Genomic DNA, 12,280 nt, shown 5'->3' with positions numbered 1-12,280 from the left:
GTGCCAATCTTAAAAAAAAAAAGAATGGTTGATTCCTGGTAAGGGGGGTAACAGCCTAAGCCAGAACCTCTTGCAGTGAGTGTGTGACCTAGGCCTTATGGGCATCGGCTGCTTGGATGACACATGAGCTGTGATCTGTAAACAAACCCACCAACACCCAAAAATTAATGTGCCAGGACTAAGTCTCCCAAAGGAGGCTGAGACCCAAGTACAGCTCTGTAAGGACTCAGCTGAGACCCACAGAACAAGAGCAGGTGGTCCCCCTGCTCCCTCCATCACCAGACGTAGAAAGTCAGAGATGCTGCAGCCCACACATACCTGCCCTCCTCAGAGACAGCCAGATAACTCTCTCTTCATGAGTGTTTCATAGCTTTTTATTGCAACCCGCAACAGAAAACACTTAACAGAAAATACTTTTCTGCTGCAACTCAGCACACACCGCCCCCCACCAAGTTTCATGAAACAATACTTATTCCACAATGTGTAATGCATTATTTTTTATTTCTTTTAAAAAATGCTGTTGCAAACCAAGAAAGTGATCTCACAGATCATGAACAGTTGTGACGACGATTTGAAAAGCACAGCTCTAACAGAGCTAACATGTACTCGAGCCACACCATGTGCCAGATACTAACACTTACCTTCATTACTCTCATTTAATCCTCACGTCAGCCTTGTGACTCCCTGATTTTACAGATGAGAAAACCGAGGCTTAAGTAAGTTAGTGCCCAAGGTCACACAGGAAGGAAGTAGCTGACTAAGGATGTGAACCAAGGACTGAAGCCTGGGCCCAAATGTTCCATCACTGGGCTACGTTAACTCATCTGCAGAAATTCAGGGCGTCCTTTGTGTCCATGTCAGAGCAGGTGCCTTCCCTGAGATTTTTGCAAACACTCCTCTGCAATGCTTTTCATAATTCCTTGGATCAGCTTCATCAGCTCCTGTGCACACAGATGGAGAGTGATCCCTGGGGCCACTTGGCTTTGCTGGGTAATCACGCTGCTCAAGTCATCAATTTTTTTTTCTTGAGGGAGAGGGTGGGGAAATGAAGTCTTCAGTTTGGCAGAGTAGACTGGCCCATGGCTTGTTTCTGTTTCAGTGTGAATTCTTTATTTCCTATGAGGTGATTCTCAGGTCAGATGTGTATTTAGAAGATTTAAGAAAAAGCCATGTGGGTGTTGAGGCCCACAGATGGACACCAAAGGCCAGGACATGTGCATGTGTCTGTCCCAGGCTCTAATTCCTCACTAGCCACCACTCTCATTTAGAGGACCCCAGCTCCACTCTTTCCCCTCTGCCTTCTGGACGGTTCTCTGCCCAAAGGGCCCCTCGGTCCAGAAACCAGTTGGACAGATGAGATTTGCAGGAAGACTGTTGGACAGACTAATAATTTGGCTCCCTTTCACAAAGCAGACTTCCCTTGTTTTCTCAGCATTCATGTTGGGGAGGCTGTGGGTTGAGGGAAGAGGACTCAGTCGGCACCCCCTACCGAGCACCACACTGAGCCCAGCAGCACACGGGGCCAATCATCGGCAGGCATCAGGGAGCCCCGGTGGGGCAACCCCGGCACACCCCAAGTGGATTCTCAGACGCGCATATGTCAGAATCCCCTGGAGGGCTATTAAAATCCAGCTTGCTGGGCCCCACCCTCTGAGTTTCTGATTCAGCAGGTCTGGGGTGGAGCCCAAGAATGTGCTTTTCTGACAAGCTCCCAGGTGACGCTGATGCTGCTGGTCTAGGGGCCACGCATTGAGATGCACTGCCTCAGCGCATCGCCAGCAAGGTTCTTGAGAGGGATTCCAGCAAAATCTTCCTCTCTTCTCATTTCCTTGGTATTTAAGGGCCTCTTCTAGGCTGACACCCCTGGCTGGCTCACCCCACAGGCTGATGCACTACAGGTCTTAAAATGAGAGAAACTTAAAACCCGTTAGCTGGCTGGGAGAGCCCAATGCAGGCTCCCAGATCTGGGGTTTCTGTGTGATTCTGACCTCGCATAGGTGGTTAATAAACATTTCTTAATCTACCTCATCTGAAAGATTCCTGCATCAAGAAGATGGATTTTTATCCTTCCAAGCAGTCTAGCCAGAATGAGCAAAGCTGGTAATTCAAGGCATCTCACTTTGGGTTCTTCCAAGAAAAAAGTATTAGAAAGATGAAATGGTATGACTAAGAGGAGACTTGGCACATGCACTTGTACCCAAATTCTCTTTGTGCACACGACGCCACCAAGCCCATGCAAATAGGCATCGATTTGTTTGGCCCGAGGCCTTTTGCATGTTCCATGTGGTTGCTATTAACACAAAGCTGAAGCTGACAGGCTTCAGGAAAGAGTCACGAACCCAACTCGCCGTGTCACCTTCCTCTTTATTTTTCCCTTACGCTTTCCAGAGCCCAGGTTCTGAACCCTATGGCCACTACTGGCTCATTTCCCATATGTGCACCATTCAGTGCTGTCAGAACTCCTGTGCCAGAGCAAAAAGCTGGGGCCGCGTTTGTGTGGAGGGGTGTCCTCTTTCATGAGTCATCTGGGGATACTGAGTGGAGCTCAGGGATGTCTATTTCTTCCCGCGTGGGCACCAGGCTGGAGACCAATCACTACACTGCAAAGGACAGTCATGCTCCTTAGTCAGTGAGCTCTCTGAAAAATGTTTTTGATCTTAAGGAAAATGAAATAGGAAAAACACAGGGAATCTTGGAGTCACATTTCACTCTGGCTTGAGAGCTGGGGAACATTCATTCGTTCAGCCAAAGGGCTTGTAAAAACCCAGAGGGAGAATCATACAGGATGTCGGAAGGAGCCTGCATCTCTGGGAGATATCCATAGTATGCTCATGTTTAAATGATGACTTTCTATTTTTAGGATTCAAGAAAAAGTCAACACATCTTCAGCTCTAACTACTGCATTCCTTAGAAATTCCATGAGGGAAAACCCAATCTGGGTCGTTTAAAAAAAAGCCCTTGAAGATGGAGTACTTTGAGGGCATCCGAATACTTAAAAAATATTCCGAGTCCCAGTCTCCGTCCCCTGGGAGGAGGACAGCGCGGCAACACTGCCTCCCAAGGGATGGATCCCTGAGGGGTGGGACCAGGGCCAGAGCCTTCTCAACTGCTGTCGAGTCACTTAGCCACACTTCTTTCATACACCTAAGTGAACTGTTTAAAAAAAAAAAGAATGTGGAAAACAAACGCTATAAACTCGATTTAAAAACAGCATTTAAAAACAATTTCAGATCTCAGCCTTGACTATAGCATAAATAGTACCGTAGAGGCAAGTCAAGGTTAATTGACTCAGAAAAGCTCGTAGAGTTCTTTGGTTAAACATCAAAAGGATGATGGAGAACCCCTCAAAACAGCGCACCAGAACTGCGTGTGGAGGTTTTCGCAATTTCCTCTGGTTTGACTTTGGTTCCTGCTGGGTGGGCAGAAGAAAATGGGGCTCTCCCCTATGTCCAACCCCAGAGGCAAACTTGGCAGACTTCATGACCTTCCTGTAGCAACGGAGAGCCCAGGAGCACAAGGGAAGGAACTCAGGCTGCAGAAAGCCAAAGGACAGGGGCCTGGTAGGGCAAGCTTGCTCAAGAGGGGACCATAAAGGTCCTTTAAAGACACAATAAACACCTCATTCAAGGGAGGGAGCATAAATAAATGTCCTTTAAAAGCAAAGAAACAAACAGCAAACTTGGGTTGACCAGACCATCGGCTCTCCCCGCAGGTAACACTGTGAGAGAGCAGAGCTCAATCAGAACAGGGTTTGGAAAAATTTTATTGCATTTTGTTTCCATGTGGAAGCACTGACAGAATTGAAAAGAGGCAGCATGTTTCGCTTACTTTTCTGAAAAATCACATGGCTAGATTAACTTTCTCCCTATCCAGGACTGGATTTAATAAACCTTACCCCCCACCCCCACCCCAAGCAAAAGCTAAAAAAGGAGGTTTGTGGTGATGATCACTTAAAAAAAATCCATGTGTGAGAATTCACAGATGGTCAGTATTCAAATTTCCGTGACTTTTGCATGTGAGGGCACTCTCTGTCTCCTCACCTCCCCTGCTATCTTCAGGCTTTCCTTTTGCAAATGAGACTGACACAGCAGGCGCCTCCAAACAGAAGAGCTTCTCAGTGCCAGGCCCCAGCTCCTGTGAATCAGCTGACTGCAGTGAAGGCTGTCTAGCAACTGTGAAAAGTTTGGGGGCTACAATGTTGCTCTCGCATCACTGCCAGCCCCGTGCCAGGACAATAGTTTCCCAGGTTAAAATATTGTAAGACATGGGTATGTGCCCATTTATGGGTCTAAAACGTCATTGTGAACCCACTTCAGAGATTTACAAAGCGAGGAAGCAGAGGCTGATGGTGGCGCTGGGGACCGTGGCTGTCTCACTCAGCATTAACACTGACTGACTGACATCTCGCTCGGGGAGCGCGGGAGCTGAGGTGGCAGGAGGGTGAGCAGATGTAACAAAGGAAAATGCAGCTCGCCTAAAATTTGGAATTTTTTTTTGATTGTGTAAGGCATTTTGAACTGGAAAAACGTCTTTTTCCTTCACAGTCTTCCACATAATCAGAGGGAATATAATTAGTGATTCAGAATACAAATAAGACCCCTTTCATCTCTCTCCCCACCCCCCTTAAAATCATTCTACGCACCCGAGCCCATAAAGTACAAGGCAGGCAATTGATTTTGTGAATTAGGAGGCAAACTGTGTCCACGTGCGGGATGAGGCCGCTGTGTCAAGGGCCCTTCTGAAGGCTCCAGCCCTGATCCTGCCCCTCTCAGGCCTCAAGGGGTAAGCATCCATCTTCAGTGAGGTTTTAAGTCCCATCAGGGCACCCGCCACTGCCTCGTGGGCAGTGGGAGGTCATGGGCCCTCCTGGCTCTCCTATGCATTCCCAACCAGGGGTCCGGACGGTCCATCCATGCACCAGCGTCACGTCTCACTCAGTTAGTAGAAGTGGGCATGGCTGGAGACAGCACCCTCCACATTAGTCATGCCAGACAGACAGCAGAGAGGAAACCAGAGGCCAGAGAAGTGATTTTAAAAAGGAAAAAAGAAGAGCAGCTTCAGTCACCAAAAAATATAAAGGATGATCTCTTAAAAATAAAACATGGGAACATTTTTTTTTCTCTGCAATGCTTAGCCATTTTATACTTGAGACATAAAAAAAAAGTTTTAGAGTAGTTGTTTTGCTTTTTCGGTTTAAACATTCATGAGAATGGATCGGACGGTAGTGCTGTGATGTGGTTTGTGTCTGAGTGGCAATGCTGGTCAGGGATCCTTCAGACCACATACTGGTACGGGTCTGCCTTCCCTTGGTCTGGCGTGGCAAAGGGGCTGGCCCAGCCTAGAGAGAAGGGGTGGCCAAAAACGGCTTTCATGTTCATCCATTTTGTTTTTTTAGCCCATCTTCTCTCTTCCTTTTTCAATTGTTCTATTCCCTGAAAACAAGAACAATCATACTTTCAGTCAAGCACTTTATTGCTGTGGTTTGGGGGGCGGGAAGGGATGTCCACTAGCCTGAAGTGAATGGAGTAAATGCTTTCTTTTTAAAGCCATAACGCCAACTACATTGTACCTGTTTCTTCTCTTTCTCTCATAAAAAGTGTTAAAAAAAAAAAAAAAGACATACTTCTTTTGGGTGGGCACATATTTATAAGTCCCTCTAGGAAGGGAAGGAAAACGAGCACAGCAGCAGCCCCTAGGCCATTACTCCTAGTGACGCCGAGCCGTGTTCTGTTAAGTGAAGGAGGCCATCTACGCACAGCTGAGTCCTGCTGGGTTCTGCAGAGACGCCTCTGGCCAGGGCCCGGGCTCTGTGTGGCAGAGCTGGGAAGGCTCTGCTGTGAGAAGCCTCAGAGCTGGCGGGGAGCTCACGATCATGAGAGCCAATGACGGCTGTTAATTTGGGACAGCTTCACAGGAAGTTCGAACCTACTATGACCACTTTGCAGACGAAAAAAAAAGGAACAAATCAAACGACTGCTCTGGTGCTGTCAGTCTCGCCAGGCAGGGAGGTCAAGAAGCACCCTGCCTAGCGGGGCTGGCGAGGCCCAACTGAGAAGGTCTAACAGGAGTGAGAGGCTGTGGTGAGGGCAGAGGTCACCACAGAGGAGGAAGGAGGAAGGATTAGTACAGGTTAGAGGGGCTGCGAGGACAGACCAGTCAGCCTCACTCACGGCAAATGTCCTCCTAGTGCTCCCTGGGGAGGAGGGTGACCCGAGGCCACCTCAGCAGCTGTTGCAGAGCCTGCGCCACACCCCCCGCTAAGTCTCACAGCAAAAACGGGGGCTGAGGGAGAAGCTGGTCCCTTCCCTTCTCTCTTCTTCAGATGGAGCTGGTCAGTGGGCAGGGCCTGAGAATGTGCCCCTGCCCAGAGGGACAGGGGAGGAGCAGCCTGGCAGGAGCCTGGCCAGGGGTCTGTCTGCTGTGGTCTCTGAGGAGGTGGGGAGCAGGGAGGAGGCCTGAGGGGACAGCCCATTGTGAGCTCTGTTCACAGCCTGGGGACCTGGGAAGATACAGGTCAAGGGGAAGACACCCTTTCCCATGAGCTTCAGGGCCCTCATTCCTTTCTCCTTTCCTTTCCAACACAACTCTCTTTAGGAACGGCCTTGAGGGGAGGGGCAGCCAGGGCCGGCTCTGTGACAGCTCTCCTTCTGGCTCCCCCAGACCATGGCCTGTGTGGCCTGGCAGCATCCCAACAGCTTGGGGGGCCGGACAGTCACCTCTGGGTTCCCTGCAGGGCTCATGTAGAGAAGCTGGTCATATTTAATGTTTGGATACACAGCTGGATCTACACCACTGGACACTATTTTTACAGAAACTCTTTTGCAATGTTGTTATTTCTTATAAAATAAAAGAAGATGCTGAGAACCCCCAAGCCTTCTAAACCCATCGAGAATTCCCACAGATCCAAATGATGGTGCCTTGGCAGCCAGATAGCATCGTCCTTCTCTTCTCTGCATGCTGATTTTCCACACCCACAGGGAGGGGGGCCTCAGCAGCAGAGGCAAGGACTCGGTCTTCCTCTGAGCCTCCACCTAAGGCTGACTACCCAACAGGCCCCAAGCCCCCAGCAACAGGGTCCTAGACGACTCCTGAGAGCTGCCACCTGAGGGGGACTTTGGGAAGCCAGGAGTAGAGGCAGGATGGACTGACAACCTCACGCCTCTGCTCCTCATCCCAGAGCTAAGTGCTGCCCCTTCCTCCTGGGGCCTCTTACCTGGACCCTAAAGTCCAAAAGGGAAGAAAGGCCTACATTATAGCCATGGATTGACCACCTTGAGGCTTTCAGACACTTTAGGAAGGTGGAAGGGTAGTGGCAGTGACACCAGGGGAGCAGACTCCAGTCTGGCTCAGCCAGCAGCTTTGAAGCTCCCAGAGAAGGAGCTGTTAGTAGGTGGAAGGTAGGGGTGGGGAGAAGGCAGTGGACGAGGACCAGATCTGGGCCAAGCAGAGAGAACCCAGAGGCTAGGCGAGAGCTTGCTGGCCACTGTTCTCAGGGGCTCAAGGCAGGGCTGTCTCCTGACTCCGCCCTCAGGACATAGTCTGGAAGTCACTTCCTCTGGGAAGCTGACCCTGCCTATGCCACCTGGCTTAGGGCACCCTTTGTCCACTACCCTGTCTCTAGGCCTGTGGCCCTTGGATGGGAAGGGTGTCCCAGTGCTGAGCACAGTGCCCAACACAGTGCTGTGCAGAAGACAGAACCATCATGAGAAGATGAAAGGACTTGTGGCAAAGGGAGGCCTTCACCAAGGCTGCTGCGCCCCTTCCTGGTGTGACCTTCCATGCTGGCCCCAAGCAGGGAGGACTCATGTGTGTGCAAAGATCCAGTGTCACTGCAAATGGAAGAATGTGCCCTGCACACCCAGGGCCTGGTCTGCAAGCAGTCCTCCCAGCAGCACCTGCCCAGGTCCCCCCAAACCCCAGGTGCAGGGGGTGGGCAGGCCACCTGCTTACCGTCTCATCTGTGCAGATGGAGTGCACCTGGGTGCCAAACATCACCGATGTGAAAATGAGGAAGAGCAGCCCCTCAAAGCACAGCAGGATAAGGAGGATCACGGTGGTGGGTGGTGAGAAGGAGCTGCACTCTGAAAGAGAAGGAGCACATGGGGCTCAGGGCCACCGCACGCCACCCACCACCCATCACCCAGTGCCCTGAGCCCAGCAGGCCTGGTTCCTCCTGGGGGCCACACGTCCCGGGCCTCCAGGTCTTGGCAGTGACCATCCTGCCCCACGCAGGGCTGTACCAGCGCTCCCTCAGGGAAGCCCTCGTGCCGGGGCCTCCCCTCCCTGCTGTTTCTTTCCCGGCCAGCACGTTATGTCTGTATCCTGGTGCCAAGCACAGTGCCTGGCACACAGGACTCAGGGCTGAGGCGTGAAAGCTTGACGACATCACAGGAGACCTTCCTCTCCTCAGAGCACAACACAGGTTGCACAGGTGGAAGGGCCTCAGTCCAGTCCTGGTTTGCCCATGAGATTTCTGGGCATTCCTGTATGAGAAGCCCCTGCTCTGTGCCTCTGTCGGCGGGTGAGAGGAAAGGGCAGGTCTGGAGGACCACTCAGTGGCTTTGGAATTTGAAGCTCACCAGGGGGCAGTCTGACTGCCTGCTCTGGCCCTGACCCAGATGTGAGATAGCCCCCATGGGAAATGCCCCCTCTCAGGAGCATCTGCATTGCTGAGACAGTCAGCCCCCAAGGCTGGAGCGATGGAAGCAGTGCTTTCACTCTCTTGGCCCCCTCTACGAGCCCACCTTGACTTGGGGTGTGACCCTAGGCAAGCCATCCCTCCCCAGGCCTCTACTCCCTCCACTGTAGAGCAGTGAGGTTTGACTAGATGTGTGGTTCTGTTTTAAACAGCAGAGTCCTTTGTCTGAATGATGTCTAAATCAGAAACTCAAGCCACTGAAGAGAAAAGCATTAGGTGCTGTGGGAGATGGTTGGGGGCGAGCAGGCAGGAGAGCCCCTTCTCTGGCTCCACCAAGGCAGCCTCTCAGGAAACCCCTGTGGGAATGTGGCCCCCACTGGGAGATGGCTAATAACACTGGCAGTGCAGTCTTGGCCCTGTGGTTGGCGCTACTACCCAAGGACTCTTGCCCTCGCTGACAGCCACCTGGGCCTGTCAAGCCCGGGTTGTGGTTCACGTTTCTCATTGCTCCAGGGCTCAGGCCTGTTTCTCTGGCTGGAGAGGTCCAATCCCGGAGGGCAGGGTGGGACTTCACTGGGCTTTGGGAATTCAGGGAGTAAGTACCCCTCTGAGCTGCCCTGCTGGCTCCCTCACAGAAACCTCAGGAGGGGAAAGGAGGTCATATCTGGGAAGGAGCTGGGAACCAGCTCCCAAATCTGGGAACTCAGCACTGTATGAGTGGTACGGTAAGGAATATCTCGTCTAAATGCCTTCATCTTCTCGCATTTCCCTCGGGAACTTAATGCCTCCAGATGGTTTCCCTTCCTGGTTCCTTGCTGGGCAGGGCTTGGTTGAGGTGGTCTAGCAGCCTGATGGGCTGGCCCCAGGTGTGGCAGCTTCCTGCCTGGACTCTCGAGGGGTGGTGGGAAGGATGAGGGCTCTGAAATCAGGCAGACATGGCAGGGCATGGATCTTGGCACCAACTCCTGACCTCAAGCTGTAAGATGCCACTAGTAATATTCTGTTCCAGCCCCATGTCTTTCCTATCCTGTGTATTGTGGAATCACCTGCTTCTTTCTGTCCTTGCTCGATATCTGCTGCTTCCACTGCACTCCAGCTCCAGGAGGGTGGGAACATTGGCTCCCTGCTGTAAACCCACCTTGGAGCAGTGCCTGAGCAGAAAAGAAAGTGGGCCAGAGGTTGGCTCCCCGAGCTTTAGTTTGCCCTTCTGTACAGTGGGATGATTGAGAACTCATGAGAACATCTGCACAGCTTGGCCTGGCCCAGCCGGAGCACAAGGGGATGCTCACTGGGCAGAGGTGTCTTGCTCCTGACCGTGGAGCTGGAGGCAAAGCCCGGTGCTGTGGCCCATTTTCCATTCTTGCAGTTGCCAGCGTTCTTCCCTTCCTGGGCTGGCCCCAGGAACTATAGATGGAATCTGAAGAGGCAGGAACCAGATCCAGGGATCCAGGGAATGTGGAACAACCTCCCTACCCTTCTTTAAATATGAACTCCAAGTGTCCTCACCTTGGGGGACAGCCCCCTGCCCATTCTTACACAAACTGGATGGCCCAACAGCTCATCCAGGGCTGGACAGTGATGGTACTAACTTCACATACGGCCAACTTTCAGACCTCCACTTTGGGGATTGTCTGGTGCCTTCCTAACCTAGCTGCCACAGGAACTGGGTGCCTTGAGCCTTCTCCATCAAGAACCTTGACCAAAGACAATCATGAGCATGCAGAGAGGCACTAGAGTCACCCAGACAGGGCTGGAACACCCTGCTCCAGACTGAGGCTTGAAGCACAGGCCCTCTTCTTAGCTGTGTGAGCTTGGGAACTTGCTCAACCTCTGTGAGCCCCAACTTTTGTCATCTGCAAAGCAGGGAGCCTCTCTTCTACCCTGCAGGCTTGATATAAGGTCGAAATAAGGCACTGCTCAAAAAGCCCTGTGTGCCATGCCTAGCTTTAAGTGGGCCTTAACAAAACAGCGCCTGCCAGCTCCACTCAAAAGATAGATACATTCTGCCTCATTGATAGTCTGTGTTACTCTCATCACTGCCCATGTCTGTTAACCTGAGGATGGGTGGGTGGTGTTTGTGAGGATAAAGTGTCCTTGTCAGACTCCACCATCAAAGTTGCCAAGACCACATCTGGAGCTGAACTGGATCCCAGGGCCTAGCAGAATGTGTCCTTTCAGAATGTTCACCAAAGAACTTGCTGGTGACCCAACTAGCTATACAGAATGGCATGATCTCCAGAAACCCACTCAGCCCCTCCCTCTTCTAGTGGCTTGAGCTTCCCCTCTCTGGCTTATGCCAGAACTGTGGTAGTCACGAAACTGGGGAGACATGGTGCTTTGGACTGAACTGCTTCCCCCTAAAAGTTGTGTTGGAGCCCCAACTCTCAAAGTGATGGTATTTGGAGATGTGGCCTTTGGGAGGTCATGAGGATTGGAAGAGGTCAGGAGAGGAGCGCCCTCATGATGAGGTTAGTGCCCTTATAAGAAGAGATACCAGAGAGCTTACTTTTCTCTCTCTGCCACAAGAAGGTGGCCATTTGCAAGCCAGGAAGAGAGCCTGCACCAGGAAATGAATTGGCTTGGTCTTGGACTTCCCAGCCTCCAGAACCATGAGAAATAAATGTTTAAGCCACCTAGTCTATGGTATTTTGTTATGGCAGCTCAAGCTGACTAATATGCATGGGGTTTTCTTCCCCTAGGTGAGGTCAAGCCAGACAGCGCAGGGGGCAGAGCTAGCAGAGTAGGAGGGGGCAGATGCAAGCTATGAACAGAGGCAGGGAAAGCCTCTTCATATTTGGTTGGGAGCTAAAGATACTGTCCTTTTCACAGCCTCACAAGTTCTGGGGAATAATAATAGCAGGAAAATGTCCAAGACATCAGTAAGTAAAGGGAGAGCAAAACTTCTAAAAGATGATGAAATGAAAAAGGGGACCCATCAAGGGAAAAACAGTGGATATACAATGTTCCTGCTCAAGATGTTTGTCTCACAGATGGTATGTGTGAAAGATCTGGCCCAGCAAGTGGCCCCTCTTCATTCCTCCAGCTTCAATTTAAAAAACACTTACTTCTTATTTTTATTCTTTAAAATTTTATTTATTTTTTTCAGCATCCATTGTTTTCCCCTCAGGATTTATGCAATCTTCTGGTTGGAGTTGCCTCCTCAGCATTTGTACATTTAAATAGGATGCTTCTAAAGCAGAAAGAATTTGTCTACAATCTTAATGTAAATTGGTGATTAAGTAGTTAAAAAACAACAAATTAACACAAAAACACAAAAAACAAATTAACAAAAAACCTCCATGTCCTAGCAAGAAAGTTAAAAATGGATTTCTGCAAGATTGGAATAAAATGACCTTTAATTAGAGTACCTTGTTTAAAGACATGGAAACAAGTCTCCTGGCACAGTGCCCACTCCTGGCACCTGCCTCTGTGCTGGGGCCTGCATTTTCCCTGGGCACGGAGGCTAGAGGGTCTGTCCAGCTACTACTTTACCTGTGGAACTGACTTTAAGGGGTGGCTTTTTTCCCTGAAGAGAGATTCGGGCCTCTGCTGTTTCTTTCCTGGTCAGTCGATAGCCTTGCAGGAGATCTAATAAAATGAGGTTGGCCCCTGGCACGATGATGGAAACAAAAAGCCCGCCTC

The 12,280-nt window shown here is 50.8% G+C and overlaps 1 protein-coding gene across 4 annotated transcripts in view; it reads right to left on the bottom strand.

Moving 5' to 3' along the window:
- Positions 1-12,280, bottom strand: part of ZDHHC3 (zinc finger DHHC-type palmitoyltransferase 3) — a 57,452-nt gene that overhangs the window by 6,152 nt on the left and 39,020 nt on the right. Inside the window, exons 6-8 of one of the 4 annotated variants that reach the window (XM_014852443.3) lie at positions 12,131-12,226; positions 7,951-8,081; positions 3,744-5,432 (exon numbers count right to left, since the gene is read on the bottom strand). In XM_014852443.3, the coding sequence (XP_014707929.1) occupies positions 5,274-5,432; positions 7,951-8,081; positions 12,131-12,226 (386 nt within the window). In that variant the 3' untranslated portion in view covers positions 3,744-5,273. Of the gene's footprint in view, positions 1-3,743; positions 5,433-7,950; positions 8,082-12,130; positions 12,227-12,280 lie in introns of those variants that run through there. The other 3 variants (XM_014852441.3, XM_014852445.3, XM_014852444.3) reach the window with 3 other exon arrangements.

Source organism: Equus asinus, chromosome 21 (assembly GCF_041296235.1).
Source record: "Equus asinus isolate D_3611 breed Donkey chromosome 21, EquAss-T2T_v2, whole genome shotgun sequence".
Classification (NCBI taxonomy): domain Eukaryota; kingdom Metazoa; phylum Chordata; class Mammalia; order Perissodactyla; family Equidae; genus Equus; species Equus asinus.
This window is presented reverse-complemented; position numbering and strand designations above follow the sequence as displayed.